Source organism: Megalobrama amblycephala, linkage group LG16, assembly GCF_018812025.1.
Source record: "Megalobrama amblycephala isolate DHTTF-2021 linkage group LG16, ASM1881202v1, whole genome shotgun sequence".
NCBI lineage: Eukaryota > Metazoa > Chordata > Actinopteri > Cypriniformes > Xenocyprididae > Megalobrama > Megalobrama amblycephala.
The window spans coordinates 35,225,330-35,244,495 of record NC_063059.1 but is presented as its reverse complement, the minus strand read 5'-3'; the positions used below and the strand labels follow the sequence as shown (position 1 = coordinate 35,244,495).

Sequence of the window (19,166 nt, the reverse complement as noted above, 5' to 3'; positions counted from 1 at the left end):
TGTAGTAAACTTGCACTACGTTCTTGAATTAATAATTTATTAGATGCATGCCGGTCTGTTATTGTAGGGACATCGACTTTAAATTTTCAAGCCCTTAAACATGATGCAGAACAAAACAAACTGTGATTGGTTGCGTTACATGTCAGTCAAACATACTTTTGGGCGGTCCTTCAAGTACAGGTCTCTGCAGGACATTAATGATTGATGGGTGAGGCCATAAACAGAGGGGCATTTTTGAGAGCGTTACCTGATTTGCCCACGTCAGAGTGTGGGTAGGGTTTAGGGGTGGGGTCGGGTGAAAGGGATCATTTTCATTGCATGATATATAAACACCCACCAGTTTGAAAACACACACAAATACAGAAACGCCCACTTTTGTTCTGCAGAGACCTCATATTCCGTTCCTTGGCCAATGAAAGCTGCAATAGAGTCCAGACCTTCTGCCATCAGTCTGAAGGTCTGGCTACGCGAGACCACGTCTAACCGGTTACTGTGGCTTTAAGAGCGCTGGTTTGCTCAAACAGCTGATGCAGTGATGAGACGGTGATTTCCAAAGAACTGCTAGATTCAGCCTAGTGTAGTGACAATTTTGCATTATGTATTAAAAGATCTTGCATGTACCATAAACAACATCCATACAAGCACAAATACCGCAGCATGAAGAACATGATCAGATCACAATGACCCTCGGACTGTCCTGTGAGGAACTGTCTGCTGCAGCAGCAGTGGATTTACAGAGGAAAACGTGCTGAGACCAGGGTTATTTTGGATTTGCTCAATGTTATTACTTCACTTTCGCGATTTTAGCAACTGAAATATAAAATAAGGTCATAAAAGGTAAGTTTTTACACCACGAATACATTCATCCTGCAGCAATAATGTAACAAAATACACTAGGGGGAGAACGCAATACAGATATATTCTAAAATGTTCTAGAAATGGACAGTGCTTGCAGTTTTAATTGTCATTTGTTTGCATCTCCTTTTAAAAAACACATTTTACCAAGGTTTAGTAATATTGGTGCAATGAGGTTATGTGACGTCATTCGATATAACCAATACTGCGTCATAACATATCCTTTCTTATGAAGAAAACTAAAAATGCTGCATGCTGACATAGGCCTATTTTCACTCTGACTTTACATGCATTAAATATTTAATTCCCAACTAAGTGTGCATATGTAGACTTATGGGGTATTAAATAAACTACGATTGTTCAAAAAAAAGTTTCGAAAGAGTCTGTTGCCTAATGTGTTTTATTATATTCACGATTGTAACCGATAGGATACCCTCAAAAATCGCTCAATAACGCACAAATTGCAAACAATAAAGTAACATAATTTAATAGTTTTTAACTACAATGGGAAAAGGTGAAAGATAAAATGCTTTCAGTTTTACAGTATTAGGTAACACCTTATTTTACAGTCTTACAGATGTTACATACTGCAGCAATAACAGTATGTATATATATATATATATATATATATATATATATATATATATATATATATATATATATAGTTTCGTTGCAAAACGAGATAACTCAGTTTTTAACATTTGTCAAAACATGTTTATTATTATGTTATCATGTTATTATTTTGTTTTATGGTGCTACTTAGCTGTATTTTTTAAGTTATGAAGGTTTAAATCAAAACAAACCAACTGCAGTTGAATTGATATTAATTGGAATGCACAACCAAAAAACAAGATTTTTGAAAAATTAAAAAAACGGAGTTATCTCGTTTTGCAACGAAACTCTTCATATATATATATATATATATATATATATATATATATATATATATATATATATATATATATATACATACATGCATGCAACTAACCCTAAACCAAACTCTACCCTATAAGTACATGTTGTTAAATAATATTACTCACTTTTTTAAAGTGTCCTTCTTACAGTGTAATTATAAATTACACTGTAAGAAGGACACTTTAAAACAAGTTGTAACCCTGATTCCAAATTAACCTGACATGTTCTGACTTATGAGAGATCTGAACTTTTATTTACAGTTGACAACTCTGCATAAAATACATCAATTCTTTCTTCAAACTCAAAGTTTGGTCAGAGATGGGATTAGATAGTAGCCTAGGCCTATCGCATCACATATGACATTGACAATTCTAAAGAATAATAAAATAGGCCTATGTAAATGCATAAATTTTTTATGTATTTGCTTATTATTATAGTGTTCTATATAATATAATAATCAGCTAAATGTATTATTATAGTGTTCCTGTAAGAAGTGTATCGTGTACGAGTTTTCTGCCCATCAAGTGCATAACACTAGAGGACTTCAACTCCCAGCATTCATGGCGCTCAGAGTCAAAAATCCGCAGCCAAAACACATGCGGTCTATAGAAACGCTCTTCTAAGAAGGCGTTATAATGAAGTATCCTGTTTTTATGACATTATACTACTTTTTTTCTTCCAGAATCCTTATTTTAAAACACTGCGACAAAGCTTGACATCTATGGGACAGACTGTTGGCTGAACCCTTTATTAAACCGCATCGATACCTCTCAGGACAAGGAGGAGGAGGCGGGTCCAAGCGCAAAACACGGCCACACGGAGCTTATAGCGCACAGGATGGGATGATTCTTTGAGACTGAGACCAAAAGGGTCGGAGTAAATCAATGAATTCCCAATGCGGAGGATTTTCTCCGGAAGATAACGGTTACAGCATCGCGTAATGCTCCATGCGGAGAGGTCGATGAATGTCTGCGCACGCGAATAACGGCAGTTTGGCTGAAAAGCAATGGCAACCGGTCACGACCCGTGGTAAGTTAAGATTAATTAGTTTAAGTTAGTGGCCGGTTTGCTGTTGTTGTTTATGACTTGAATGACTATCCAGAACTACATTTTATCATAGTCTATTATTACTAAAAACAAATTCAATACGATATTTAACCAGTTAGCCTACATTTGTATTCCTATCTAATGAGAATTCTCACTAGATAGTGTGCATGTACATATTATGCCCCACCCTAGCACACAAATACATGATACAGTCAGTGACCCAGGGGGACTTTCATTGGTTGCCTGACAACAGGTCAAAATCTAAAACTAGAGATGTGTGTCATTGTGTTCATGTACTTTAGTAAAATGTCATAATCTGTCAGCCGGGAAAAATACTTATCCCTCAAAGCCCTGGCTTTTAGAAGACAGACTGATGTGTGCATTTGGATACAGCTCAAACTTGATAGCCCCTAATAGGTGTAATTTGATTTTTAACTGCAGAGGTGACGTGGCAGGATCCAAGCATTTCTATTAGTGTTTGTTGTGCTTGAAAGTATCATCATCAGCCAAGGCCATAAAAAACAAAAGCACCCAAGAAGACAAAGCCTTGCTTTTCTTTGAAAGAACAAAAATTAAGAGATCTTAGTCATTTTGTGTTGTTTGTTCAGACCCACTTTGCCTTAAGACAGATACTCTTGACCCCACAATAACAGGACTTTAACTGGAATGAAAACAAATATAGAAAATGTGTCATTATTTCTTTAGTATTATTATTATGACACTCTGATGGATCTGTCCAGGTTACATTTCATTTTAAAAATTAAGGATCATTACCATTTTTGCATTGTAACATTGACTTTATGATTCTCATTAGATTCTTATTAATGTTTTATAATGTATAAGTTAAAAATACTGTAATAGTCACCATGAACTATGTATACAAAGTAATACGCTCTATCTACTCAACAAAATTGTGGCAACAGATTACAAGCAATATTATTAATTAAATTCAATATATACGAATTGAGTTAGAATTAACCAAATTAATTCCTTAAAAGTCAAATATTTAAAATGTGTAAAATTAGCAAACTCCATTACAAAAACTACAAACAGACATAAAAAGCAAAGAGTCAAACTGGCCAACTAAATGGAACACTGATCACAATAATGGTAACCCAACATTTCTTAATTAATTAATTTGATTCATTCTAAATCAATTATATTTGTTGATTTTAATTAATAATATTGCTTGTAATCTGTTGCCAAAATTTTGTGGAGTAGATATAACATATTACTTTTTATGATATATAACTAATTTATACTTGAAATATTTTTTTCCCCACATTGCTATAATGAAAAAAAAAAAAAAAAAAAAAAAAAAAAAAAAAAAAAAAAAAAATATATATATATATATATATATATATATATATATATATAGCTTATTTTTTGCATTACATTAATGAGAATTTGGGGGAAAAATGCACTTTATTTTCATAAAGACTATATCACACTGCACAATAAAAATAACTACAATTTTTTAACAAGAAAAAAAAAAAATTTCATTTTTTCTTTGATTTTGAGGTGAAATATGACCTGAACATGAAAGGTTTAATGAGATTCAAGACTGTGAATAGTTATGGGTAACAATTTTCCTTCATGATTTTAGGTTGCCATGGGTGATAGTCTGTCATGACTATCTAGGCAAGAGGGTCTTCCAGGTTCCCCCCTCCACAGTGACCAGGTACATCAAGACCCTGATCTATCAAGAAACAGACTATCCTGTGTCTCAGCAGCAGCTGTTTCACAATGGAAAACTGGTGAGTTGAAAACGTTTGTAAAATGATTGTTTATATTTCTCCAAATGAGGAGCTTCACCTGTCATCGCCTTCCCCATGTGATCACAATCAACCCCACGAAATACACAGGTTTATAATGCACCCAAAGAAACTGATTTAGAGACTGGGCAGATGCCAGATTGTGTAAATGTGCTCCATTGTGCTGTAATCTGTGTGCAGCCCAGGGTAAGAGCTCATGATAGTTCCCAGTGTTTTGCAGTGTATACACAGCCAAATCCACAGCAATGTTTGTGCATTTCCACTGCACTGATCACAATACTACTGCACATATAAATAAAATCTATTAGCATTTACTTTTATGTTTTGCTTTCTACTTTTGCAATCACATGAATGTCTATTTATGATGAAACATTTGGAATGAAACATATTAGATTTTTAATGGATTGGAGTTTTCCTAATCTAGATTGAACTGCTGTGTGGTATTTTAGGGATTTCTGTGTGTTTGTTAAGTTGCAATTGCAATTTTAGTGTGCAGTTTCCCACCTTGCTGGCTGGTTTTGAGTGATAGGTTGTGGAGGATGAATCAAAGTACTGTAGTCTGTAATATTTTCCACCATTCCAGGAACCTCTTGGGCCTTTAAAATACCCAGATGCACTTGATTGCACCGTGCATCTGGATATATGCGATGTTATAATGCTCATTTGATCAATTGCTGATATCATGATGTATAGAAATTGAAAACACATTATTTTTATATCACAAAATACTACTAATAAATAATATTATTTTAATATGACAAAAAGAATATGTGAAGAAAGCAGACTGTCCATCCTATGTGTTCAAGAATACAAAATAGTCACTTCTGGTGGAAAATAAACTGTAGCCTCTGGAGAAACTAAAACGGTTTATAGCGCAGACAAGATGGATTTTAATATCAGCCACTAAACTTTATTAATAAACAAAACAAAAAAATAATAATTGAAAATACAGGAAATGTATAAATACAAAATGGACCACAAAACTAGTCATAAGGGTCCATTTTTTAAAAATTGAGATTTATACATCATCTAAAAACTGAATAAATTGCTTTCTACTGATGTATGGTTTGTTATGATAGGGCAATATTTGGTCGAGATATTTGAAAATCTGAAAAAAAATCAAAATATTGAGAAAATCGCTTTTAAAGTTGTTCAAATGAAGTGCTTAGCAATGCATATCCACTCACAAAAATAAATTTTAGATATATTTACAGTAGGAAATTTACAAAATATCTTCATGGAACATGATCTTTACTTAATATCCTAATGATTTTTGGCATAAAAGAAAAAAGCAGTGTATTGTGTATTGCTACAAATATACCCGTGTGACTTATTATGACTGGTTTTGTGGTCGAGGGTCACATATAGGACAGTGAACAGAACTAAACTCAGGGCTTAAATACACAAGATAATGACAAACTTAACCAGAACCAGGTGTGCAACATAATTTGTAACCATGGCAACCAGTGAAGAGCCGGGAAAATGGGGAACACAGGAACGGAACACAGGAAAACAAGGTTATACATTACAAACTAAAAGCCAGTAAAGCAGAACATAAACCTGACAATATGTCTTACAGTATCAAACTTACATGAGTTTTTGATGTGCAGCTAGGTATTTATCCAGTAAATGAATTTTAAAATGTTTTTGAAATATTCTTTCACTTCTTGTTATTTCCATCCCACATTTTTATGATATCCCAAAATTCCCCTAAAAACACATGGTTTGAAACCCATCTAATAATTTGATGTAAGTGGCGCAACTGTTTAGTGAAATTTCCCCTTGGATTCCAAATATTTAGTAAAATATTGATCAGAATATAAGACAAGATCAAATTTATTCTCTGGTCGCTGCATTGAAAGCAGCAGCTTTATGCACAAGCCAAATAAGCTAAAGTCAAAATAAATAGTTTTTCTTTTACTTTTCCTATGATCAGGTCAGGCCTCAGAGCCTTTCTCTTAGCTTGAAGCGGGAAGTGTCCCTGAATGATGGGAGCAGGTGGGAGATTATTCCTCTACCCTAAGTGTGTCAGACTCAGAAAATAGCCTGGAGAAAGACAGCCCTCAGATCTCGGCTAACATTCATACAACCCCAGAGGACCAGACCGTACAGTCCGGCACACATTTATTTAGGAAATTTCCTATGCCAGTGTTATATGCCAGTTGAGATGTACCTGCACATATAGTCTGATCTTGTGTGATCATAAACTATGTGATCGCTAATCTTGGCATCAGTCCAGCGTCTCTAATAAGTTTGGGAATTTTTTGCTTTTGGTCATTCTTCTTGGATGTGCCATGACAAGTTGGTTTCTTCCAAATGTCCTTCAAGGAATTCCATTTTTTCCCCACAAATCATCCAAGGAAGATGAACTGCATGAAAATATGATACATTTGATTTTATTAATTGTTCTTATAGTTAGTTAACGGGCTAGTTGCCTATATTATGTTTTCACAATTGATTTAAAGACAGCATTGAGTGTGTTTAGAACAAAAATCTGATCATTTCTTTACATGAGATTTAGAAATGGTCAGATATAACATTCACACAAGGAATGACCCCTACTCCCTGTCTGAATTCATTGACTGATAGAAATGTACAATATTTCAGTAATGCTCATTATAGGGGCCATATACTCGATAGCAACTTATTATGCGTGTTGGCTGTTCATTTACATGACAATGGTGTTTTTGGGCCTGAAAACAGAAACAGGTTTTTAAAAAACATTATCATCTCTGTGTAAACAATAAAAATGCAAATTTGTGAAAACGGTGACATCATGCGCATGCATATTACATGTTCAGTCTATAGGAATCCAAGTACTTGACAAACAAAACAACAATGGCGGGCTGTGTTTCAGCTGCTCAATACTGAGTTTATTAAAACTTCTCCAGCAAAGTTTAGATTTATTGTTTGTATTCACCGCCCTGTAGAAGAATGCATATGTGCGCAGGCGCGTAGTGTTTCTTTACAAAGTGACATCGCCACCTACTGGCCTGGCAGCATAATACAGCATTTTTAGTTGTTTCAGTTCCTTGTGAACAAGGATAATTTTAACAACGTTGTTGTTTGTACACAAAATGTTTAGTATGGTCAATATAAACTAGGGCTGTCAAACGATTAATCGCGATTAATCACATACAAAATAAAAGTTTTAAGTTTGCCTAATATATGTTGGTGTACTGTGTGTAAATATTATGTATATATAAATACAAACACATATTATATATAAATACAAATATTTTGTACATAACATATTTCTCTTAAATATATATATTAATTTGAGTGTCTTTATATATACATATTAATTACACACAGTACTCACACATATATTATGCAAACTCAAACTTTTATTTTGTATGCGATTAATCATGATTAATCGTTTGACAGCCCTAATATAAACATTTTCTTTGCGCTTTCAATAAGACTGTGGTTAGCAAGCTGGCCAGTTAGTCCAATTAACTGGCATCTTTCAAACTCTCGACTATTCCACAAAAGTCTAAAATACAAAGCCCCGCACATGAGGGAAAAAAAATAGACATTGTGGCCACAAATTAAGAATTCAGTCCTGTGAATTATTAATTTGTGCCTGTGTTATATTAATTTGATCCCTCATTTAGTTGAATCGTGACCACTTTGTAGTAATTTGTTCACTCTTTTTAGTTTAGTTTAATCAAATTAGTACAATGTGGCCATTATTTACCTAAAATGAGGGAACAAATTAATACGTTGGGTTGGGGGAACAAATTCTTAGTTAATGGCAATGCAATTTTTTCATGCATGTTATGTGCGGGGCTCTGTACTAAAAAGCCTTTCGATTGATTTAACAATTGATTTAAGGTGTCCTTATTACAGTGTAATTTTACATTTAATTTCAGTTTGGTTTAAAGATTAGTTGCATGTAATTATGCATAATTTATTGTTATTATACTGTACAGCAAGTACTGGAGCTCAGGGCTCTGATTCTTCGGGTAGTCCTTTCTTCTGGTCTCTGCATGCAATTGATCAGTGTGTGTTTGCAGAAGTGCTGATCAGTGTGTGTTTGCAAAAGCTGAGTCCACCATGAATAGCTGAAGACAGCAGACTCTGTCTGAACTGGCACAATCTCAGCCTTGAATAATCAATCTCTTAATAAACTAAAAACGGTGGTATATCTCAGTGAATTATAGGTAAGCCATGTGGACACCTCAGTGCAGTTTAGAGAGGTGCATTGCGGGCTAAGAGTTTAATAGATGGAGGGTGAAAAGCTTGAGAAAGGAGTAATCCATATCCTAGTCTTTGTGATGTAATTGCTGCTCCTGGCTTCATGCTTCTGCACAGCTCTTCATCTCCGAGAGCTGAAATATTGCTTAAATAAAGGTCATTTAATCAAGTTCATATATGCCTATATCACGTATTGCTTATAGTCAGGCTTAGAGATTAAGGGGCCGTTTACAGAACACCGTTTTTAACTAAAAACTGAAACCTTTTTTGCGCTTTGGCCATTCATTTACACAACATAAGCATTTTGGGTGTCTGAAAATGCAAACTTTTGAAAACAGGTTTAAAAGTGCAAGTTTTTGAGAACGATACCGTTATCATCTCTGTGTAATTTACAAAAAACGCAAATTTGTGAAAACGGCAATGTCATGCGCATTCATATTATGAGTTCAGTCTATAGGCGCGTAGTTTTTCTTTACAAAGTGACATCGCCACCTACTGGCCTGGCAGCATAATACAGTGTTTTTAGTAGTTTTTGCAGATCCGTGTGAATGGAGATCGTTGTCGTCTGTCTGCAAAAACGCAAACAAAAAGCTTTTCCAAAGCTTTACCCTAAGACAAACCCCTAACCATATTAAACTTATGTGCATAACTCACATTAATAATGATACCTCAATTTTTGTGGATTGTTTAGGAAAGTTGTTCTTTTAATTCTCAGAATTTTTTGCCTAACAGATAACAAAAGGATAAGGTTTATATTGCAGGAGGGAACCAGGCCATAGAGACCAGCAGATTATCATTGAGATGGTGGGCTATTGTAGTTTGGGGCAGTAAGCAACTACCCAGACCACCCTAGCATTGTGGAAGTGACCTGCACCATTCCCATTTTCTGAATACATTGATATGAAATGGTTATCTTTAACTACAAAAAAATTGTTTTTCCTTCTTGTATAGGTTCAGGATGGGGTTGAGATAAGAAGCTTGATGCCCCACGGGAGCCATGAAGTAATCATGACGTTGCACGGACGAGGCCCGAGAGGAGGAGGTGAGACAGTTTAGTTGCAGGGACACTTTAATTATCAAGTGTGTCTGCTGCGCCAATGTTTTTGACATTCTCTCACATGAAAATCTGCAGGATGACATTTAAATACATTTAAAAACACAGTATGGACAAAAATATGTGGAGACCCCTTTTAGTTAATGAGTTTGGCTGTTTCAGTTACGGCACCCATTACTAGACATCAAACCTGTTCAAAAAGCCTGTGGCCAGTTGCATGCTAGAACTAGTCTGACCAACTAACAATTTGTCAATGGGTAATCAGTCTTACTTTTCAGATTCAAATTAGACCAATCTACTTTTTTATGTAACGGATATTGTGAACACTCTTAAAGAAAATAATTAGATGACTAATGTGTAATACTGGTCTAAGCAGTTTATGCAACTGGCCGCAGGTCTATAAAAATGAGTGACCTCACTAATGCAGATCCCTACAGCTGTTAGAGGAAAGCTTTTTCAGAAGAGTACAAGCTATTATTCACTGAAAATATGTCCTAGTTCCTCTTGGCAGGCTCATTAGAGAAGCAGAGATGTCTAATTTGTGAATAAATCATTTGAGTTAGATGTTTTCAACAAACCAGTCAATCTAGTTAACAAAAGTCTGAATGATTTGTTCACAAATTCGAATTTATCTAGTTCTCAAGTTCAATTCACTGACTTGATGCAGTCAAAGCAGTTAACAGCCCATAGGATTTGAAGATTGTCAGTGAATAAAGACATAAATTTTGCAAGCTTGTAAAGTTCACACTCATTGAACTGTAAAAATGATTCCAGATTTTTTCAAGTTTGGAACGATATAATAAATGATGAAGGATCATTTCTTTTAGGGGTGAACTATCCCTTCAACAAGCATCTATTGGAGTGGTGTTCACGTATCCACATAACTTTGGCTGTGTAGTTTTATAGTCTTGCATTAGGCCATGTGTCCACCAAAGTGTTTTTTAGCGTATTTTTTCAATCGTTTTCAGTGGGATCACCGCGTTTTTAAAACAGCAGCAGCGTGACGAGGCGCTCAGTATCAATTTCACGCTGAGTGCTCAGTGTTTTTTTACTGGTTGCAGAGAGTTGAAGAATGTTCAACTTTGGGTAAAGCGCAGCGCTCATCACTGTCACTTTTTACCAGGCTTGGGAGGAATACATTTTTACTTTAAAAAAAACGTTACAATTACTTCATAAAAAAAAGTATTCAGTAATGTAATCCAAGTACCACAATATGAAAGTAATGTAATCTGATTACTTTTGGATTACTTCAAGGTTACACACACACACACACATATATATATATATATATATATATATATATATATATATATATATATATATATATATATATATATATATGGGAGGGATCAACTTTACTATAAATAAATTGCATTTTTAAATTTAATTTAAATTATTTTCAATTTCTGCAAGTTTTTAAATGTTACATGTTCCATACTTTTGAATGGGTCTCAACAATAAAAATATTGTAAAAATCTGATAAATTATCTATTGCAATATTATTATCGTTGTTGTTATTTAGAGCTTAAAAATATAAAAGTCACATCAGATCATAAACAAACTGAACAAGCTCGGATCAAACATTTCTGTTTTATGTTTGTTATGCTTTCATTTTAATGCTTAGGAAATACTGTATAAGCAAGCAGCGCTTAATATAGTCTTATTATGGCAAATTAATGATTTATTTAGTTTTAAATGAAACGATTGTAATCCTGATAGTATCCCCCTTTTTTCAAAATGTAACTGTAATCTGATTACTTAGACGTAACTGTAACGAATTACTGTTACTGGATTTTTGTATCCTGATTACGTAACGCCGTTACATGTATTCCGTTACTCCCCAACCCTGCTTTTTACCCATCTTTCCAATCACAGTGGAGGAGGGGCAGGACAAATACCACACCGACCAACCGTCACATTCTGCTGGGACTACGGCAACAGAAGTCAACAAGAAGCACAACAACAGAACTAAATCATTGAAAATAAGAGCCAGAGCAAATACTTTACGTTGTATCAACATTTTCATATTCAGAAAAAAACTATCTGGGAAATCAGAAACATTTTCGTGGATATTTCATATATAGCGACTCGACTAAAAAAATGCTGCGTCGCCGAATCGTTCTGCAAGACGTTGTCAGAAGAGCTTTGGTGTACTCAAGGCCTTACTGTGTGTAAAAGTTGCTTATGCTGCATTTCTCATCATTTGCTCTTTTGCAGGGAGGTTTGGTCAGACTACGCCACCTTTGGTTGATTTTCTGAAAGATATTTTGAGAAGATATCCAGAGGGTGGACAAATTCTGAAAGTATGAATATATATGTAAAAATGTATATGGTCACTATAAATGATTAAGTTATGGCATTTGTCATTATATTAATCCTCAAAAGTTTCCTGCTCCTCTATTATGATTACTTCACCAAGATTTGCTTAGAAATCAGGCTTTGCTTATTTTGCACCTTGTTCATGGAATAACCTTCAAAAAATGTTACAGCTTAATCATTTTGTTACCCTGGAAGAGTTGAAATCTCTGCTAAAAACTGCAACTTAAGATTGTAACTGCTATTCTTAAGCTGGATTTGAAGTATGTACTATATCTGTAGTCCTTTTTATGAATTTTTTTGTGGATTTTTTAAATTTTGTTTGTATTTTTCGATTGAGGGGGCACACAATGAGGCATTTTTGTAGTATACAACACCTTGTACAAACTATGTACTTTTTTTAGGGGAAAAATACAGGTTTTCATATATTTAAGTCATTACTTTTGAATCATAAGCGGTGTATGAGAATATGTCAACAGCTGTGTAATGTGTCTGTCATACAGGAGCTGATTCAGAATGCGGAGGATGCTGGGGCCACTGAGGTCAAGTTCATGTATGATGAGATGGAGTATGGAGTGGAATCACTGTGGTCACCTGATATGGCTCAGTATCAAGGTAATGCGAATATGCTGATCGATTGCAACATGTCTCTTCACATGTTCAGTATTATTCCTGGCAATATTCAATAAACAGAATGAGTAGTTAAAACAGGTTAATAATCTTGAAATATATTGGCGTTTTTTTCTACAGGAACAGCATTGTATGTGTATAACGATGCCGTCTTCACCAGTGAAGACTGGAATGGTATTCAGGAGATTGCACGAAGTAGAAAAAGAGAGGACCCTCTTAAAGTGGGAAGATTTGGTATTGGATTTAACTCTGTCTACCACATAACAGGTGAGAAATGTATGCTATTATGATAGCTCATGCATAACATCAACATTTATAAATATACAATTGGAAATGTACAGGTGCTGGTCATATAATTAGAATATCATCAAAAAGTTGATTTATTTCACTAATTCCATTCAAAAAGTGAAACTTGTATATTATATTCATTCATTACACACAGACTGATATATTTCAAATGTTTATTTTTTTTTAATTTTGATGATTATAACTGACAACTAAGGAAAATCCCAAATTCAGTATCTCAGAAAATTTGAATATTGTGAAAAGGTTCAATATTGAAGACACCTGGTGCCACACTCTAATCAGCTAATTAACTCAAAACACCTGCAAAAGCCTTTAAATGGTCTCTCAGTCTAGTTCTGTACACAATCATGGGGAAGACTGCTGACTTGACAGTTGTCCAAAAGATGACCATTGACACCTTGCACAAGCAGGGCAAGACACAAAATGTCATTGCAAAAGATTGTGAAACAAAACCCATTCAAAAATGTGGGGGAGATTCACAAAGAGTGGACTGCAGCTGGAGTCAGTGCTTCAAGAACCACTACGCACAGACGTATGCAAGACATGGGTTTCAGCTGTCGCATTCCTTATGTCAAGCCCCTCTTGAACAACAGACAGCGTCAGAAGCATCTAAAGACAAAAAGGACTGGACTGCTGCTGAGTGGTCCAAAGTTATGTTCTCTGATGAAAGTAAATTTTGCATTTCCTTTGGAAATCAGGGTCCCAGAGTCTGGAGGAAGAGAGGAGAGGCACACAATCCACGTTGCTTGAGGTCCAGTGTAAAGTTTCCACAGTCAGTGATGGGGTGCCATGTCATCTGCTGGTGTTGGTCCACTGTGTTTTCTGAGGTCCAAGATCAACGCAGCCATATACCAGGAAGTTTTAGAGCACTGCATGCTTCCTGCTGCTGACCAACTTTATGGAGATGCAGATTTCATTTTCCAACAGGACTTGGCACCTGCACACAGTGCCAAAGCTACCAGTACCTAGTTTAAGGACCATGGTATCCCTGTTCTTAATTGGCCAGCAAACTCGACTGACCTTAACCCCATAGAAAATCTATGAGGTATTGTGAAGAGAAAGATGCGATATGCCAGACCCAACAATGCAGAAGAGCTGAAGGCCACTATCAGAGCAACCTGGGCTCTCATAACACCTGAGCAGTGCCACAGACTGATCGACTCCATGCCACGCCACAGTGCTGCAGTAATTCAGGCAAAAGGAGCCCCAACTAAGTATTGAGTGCTGTACATGCTCATACTTTTCATGTTCATACTTTTCAGTTGGCCAAGATTTCTAAAAATCCTTTCTTTGTATTGGTCTTAAGTAATATTCTAATTTTCTGAGATACTGAATTTGGGATTTTCCTTAGTTGTCAGTTATAATCATCAAAATTAAAAGAAATAAACATTTGAAATATATCAGACTGTGTGTAATGAATGAATATAATATACTATAATATACTAAAGTTTCACTTTTTGAATGGAATTAGTGAAATAAATCAACTTTTTGATGATATTCTAATTATATGACCAGCACCTGTATATATTAGGTGCCTAATAAAGTTTTTCATCTTTTACTTTCACTAGATCATTTTAAATGGTGCTGTGGTGTGACACATGAATGTTTAAAATGCAAATGTTCTGTGTAGTCTATCAATAAATATCAGTTCATGAAAGCTGCTTGCATAATAATAATCATAAATGAATTTGCAAAACTTTATTTGAAAAAGTTTTAGATGAAGTATATCATGTCATATTGCAGAAGTTCAATGCTCCAAAGGTTCAATTAAAAAAATTTTTTTTTCATTTCAGCTAATTAAATGATTTTTTTTCTAATTTGTGATGTACAGTTGAGCAGGGAAGACAAAATAAAAGACCTAATGGAAAGTAGGGCCATCCTTTATTTTGTGTATCCATAATTTTGTGTACCCATATATCTTTATATATGTGCATATGGTTAAATAGTTCATTATATAATTAAATCTTAATGTTTTAGTATTCTAAAAATGTTCCATCTTTTTGTAGATGTTCCTAGTATATTCAGTGGGGATCAAATTGCGATGCTGGACCCTCATCAGTTGTTGTTCGGAGTCCATGAGTCTGGCCAGTGCTGGAATTTGAAGTCTGATTTAAAGGAAATAACCGAGCTTAACGATCAGTTTGCCCCTTATTTTGGCCTGCTCGGTAGCTCAGAGAAAACCATTAGAGATGGCAACTTTCCAGGAACACTCTTTCGTTTTCCACTCCGAATGAAACCCTCACAATTAAGTAATAATATTTACAATAAAGAGAAGGTTCTGGAGCTCTTTGAATCCTTCAAAGTTGATGCAGACACCGTGCTGCTCTTTCTAAAGAGTGTGCAGAAGGTCTCTCTGCATGTACGGGAATCAGATGGAACTGAGCGGATGCTTTTCCAAGTCACAGCAAGCGATAGCCAAGAAGATGATATGGAGCGTTCCAACTCTCTGAAGACCCTGGGCCAGGCTATAGATAGCTACAGTAATGGTGTCTTGAGCAGTTCGGTCACCTGCGCTACCTACCAACACTCCATTGAAGTGCGGGACGAAACTGCCAAAGAGACTCAGAAAACCACCTGGCTGGTGTGTAATGGTGTGGGAGGGCGAGGCATGTGTGGTGAACTGGATTCTCTTGCTGATGATCTGAAGTTCATCCCAACTATTGGTATTGCCTTGCCCCTCACCCTAATTGATGAGGACAAGGGGGCAACTTCTAGTTTCTCAGGACGTGCTTTCTGTTTTCTCCCATTGCCCCTTGGAGAAGAAAGTACGACAGGATTGCCAGTCCACGTTAGTGGTTTCTTTGGCCTGACAGACAACCGCAGGAGCATCAAATGGCGGGAGGTGGACCAGTGGAGGGACCCGGCGGCTCTTTGGAACGAGCTTCTCATAGTCACAGTCATCCCAAGGGCTTACTTCACACTCATTATGGAGACCATCAGACGAATCCAAACTAAGAAGGACCAAGATTTTCCCCTTTCCCCGAGAGGTATTTACGGAGCCTGGCCTGATCCAAACAGAATTCGACCTCGCTGGAAACCCATTCTTGAACCCCTCTTCAATGACTTGCTTCAACAGCCAGTCATCTACTCGCTCAGCGGGAGCTGGGTCCAGGTGGATGAAACAGTGTTCTCAGACCTGGACTCCAACATGGACACTACAGAGACCGTCATCAAATACCTCCAGAGCTCAGGGATGATGCTGGCTCAGGTTCCAGCCTACATCGATGCAGTACTGACAATGTTTGTCACAAAGCCAGGTAGCCTGAGGAGAGTGACACCTTCTTTTGTGCGTCAGACTCTGAGGAAATGTCGCCATAGAGGGTCCTCCAGCGAGAAGCTGCTCCTGCTAGAGTTTATCCTTAGTGATGCTTGCTACAATGACCTCATTGGACTGGAACTTCTGCCTTTGCAGGATGAGACATTTGCTGTGTTCTCCTCTTCTGTGAATGACAAAGATGCTGTCTACATCGCCTCACAAGAGTATCCAAGGTATGGGGACACGTTTGTGTTGACATAATTGGTATTGGTAATGTTTATTCGTAGTATTATTTCACTGCTATCTAAATGCTGTCATATCAAAACAGGATTCAGCAAAATTTGGAATATGGAGTTGGAATTTGAATTTAATTGGCCACAATTGGATGTAGAATTTAAATTTGAATGACAAGTGGAGTAATTTCCTGAATTCCAACTCAGACACAACAAAACTCCAATAATGAATTTTTTTTAAAAAATATGTCAATTTTTTCCCTTCATAATATAGGTGTTTGTTTTCAGATTTGAACATCATACAACATCAAAAACATCCAATTCATTGTCTTGCACAGCAATAAATACATAAACTAAAAATTTTAAAACCAAACTTTGACCACTATAGAACTTGGAGCAAATAATTTGATATATTTGACCCTGGACCACAAAACCAGTCATTAGTCAAATATTTGTAGCAATAGCCAACAATACATTGTATGGGTCAAAATTATCGATTTTTTTTTTTTTTAATGTCAAAAATCATTAGGATATTAAGTAAAGATCATGTTCCATGAAGATATTTTGTAAATTTCCTACTGTAAATATATCAAAAATGTATTTTTGTGAGTGGATATGCATTGCTAAGCACTTCATTTGTATAACTTTAAAGGCAATTTTCTCAATATTTTTTTGCACCCTGAGATTCCACATTTTCAAATAGTTGTATATCGGCCAAATATAGTCCTATCCTAACAAACCATACATCAATGGAAAGCTTATTCCAGCTTTCAGATGATGTATAAATCACAATTTCCAAAAATTGACCCTTATTATTGGTTTTGTGGTCCCGGGTCACGTATATCTCATTTCAAACATTGATTTTTAATATCATCAGATGTTTCTGGAAATAACTCATGGGTGTATAATAACACTGAATTCATGCTGAAAAAAAAAATTTATTATTAAAAAAAAAAAAAATTATCTGAAATAATTTGCATTGCAATTCAGTTTCTCTACATTCAGATTCAAATGACTTTGTTTGCTACCTTAATTTCTCAAAATCATAAAAAACATTCTTGATTCAATTCTGAATAATGGTTATTCCTGACCAAAACTTTTACATTATGCTATAAGTTTATTATTAATAGCTTGTTTTTGTTTTTTTGCAGGTCCCTTTATCCAGGACTGGAGGGAAGATTTGTCTTAGAAAGCATTGCCCCACATGTCATGACCAGCCTGAAAGAAGCAGCCAAAAGCAGAGGTAGACACCTGCAGCTCATAATGCCACTCTCATACTCTTATCCAGGATATATAGAGCATCTGCTCTCAGCTCCATTCTTCTGTTGTGAAACTTAATCTTGTTAATGCATAGTTTGCTGCAGGGAGTAACATTTTTTGGCTTCATTGCTTGCCATTATGGCTGTCAGATTTTTGAGTTACGTTTTTTTATGCTTAACCTAGTATATGCTGAAAAAAGATGAATGTCCATAAAATAAGCAGAACCTATAAATTCTGCCATTAGGCATCCTTTTTAGCTTGACTTAGAGAAGGAAGTTTCCTCTTTAGTATTCCCAAATGACTAAATACACAATTTTTAAGGATTAAAAATCTTTGTTTTTACATTTTTGTACGACTTATGCTACAACTGGCCATAGGACATGTCACTGATAAAGACATTAAAATGACTGTTGACAGGAAGCAGCTTCCTTCCTCTCTTTGTGTGACATTATAAGATTAGGGGCATTTACACAAGATGCATTCTTGCATTTGGCCTTTTGTTGTGTCTCAGTTTTTTCACATCTCTGGCCTCAAGTGTTGCATTTTTAAAGGGATAGTTCCCCCCAAAATTCTCATATTGTTCTAAACACACTTTCTTCTGCACATCACAAAAGGACATGCTTAGCAGAATGTTCTTGCAGCTTTTTCCCTACACACTGACATATCCTGTGTTTAAGCCCTTTTAGCATATAGATGCATCCTGTAACAATATGACCCATACTATTATTTAATATAATCATATATAGTAATTAATATTACATAAACATTATTGTTGTGTATAATATTTGAAGGTACTACTCCCTTAGATACTCTTTGTATTTTTGATCTACGACTACCTTAATTTATTTGTAAAAAGAGTGTCTCCCTCATTGCAGCCAAACATATTACTTTACAATACAGAGGTGGTATCTTAACTTATCTTATTTGATAGTTACAGTGGACCGGCAGTATCAGCAAATTGCATTGCGATATATGCTTTTATAGAATGTCATTATTTGCTTTATCATTTTTATTTATTTTGACTCTATTTTTTCACATTTATCCTGATTTTTGCATTTGAATTCCAGTTCAACAATATCTTTGGGGTTGTTCTGGTAAGTGCACAATGTGTTGTCTAATGCCTGTAGAGTTGGAGTTGCCATAGCTTTTCTGGATCTGGATCACACTACTTATTCACTAACATCTGTTTGTTTTGAATAACCCATTAACCATATATCAAAACAAAACATACTAATGCATTTAATAATGTCAAATGCTTGTATTATAAGATTTTAATTTGTTAATTTATTTCTGCTTTATAGATGCAGTTTGTTTTGGAA

At 35.4% G+C, this 19,166-nt stretch overlaps 1 protein-coding gene across 2 annotated transcripts in view; it reads left to right on the top strand.

Annotated features, from left to right (window-relative positions):
* Positions 1-514: 514 nt before the first annotated feature.
* sacs (sacsin molecular chaperone) overlaps positions 515-19,166 on the top strand; it is a 32,149-nt gene continuing 13,497 nt past the window's right edge. Inside the window, exons 1-10 of one of the 2 annotated variants that reach the window (XM_048162125.1) lie at positions 515-837; positions 2,453-2,799; positions 4,424-4,574; positions 9,744-9,834; positions 12,064-12,149; positions 12,666-12,777; positions 12,913-13,059; positions 15,105-16,587; positions 17,739-17,830; positions 18,915-18,941. In XM_048162125.1, the coding sequence (XP_048018082.1) occupies positions 2,777-2,799; positions 4,424-4,574; positions 9,744-9,834; positions 12,064-12,149; positions 12,666-12,777; positions 12,913-13,059; positions 15,105-16,587; positions 17,739-17,830; positions 18,915-18,941 (2,212 nt within the window). In that variant the 5' untranslated portion in view covers positions 515-837; positions 2,453-2,776. The remainder of the gene's footprint in view (positions 838-2,452; positions 2,800-4,423; positions 4,575-9,743; positions 9,835-12,063; positions 12,150-12,665; positions 12,778-12,912; positions 13,060-15,104; positions 16,588-17,738; positions 17,831-18,914; positions 18,942-19,166) is intronic. The other variant, XM_048162126.1, reaches the window with a different exon arrangement.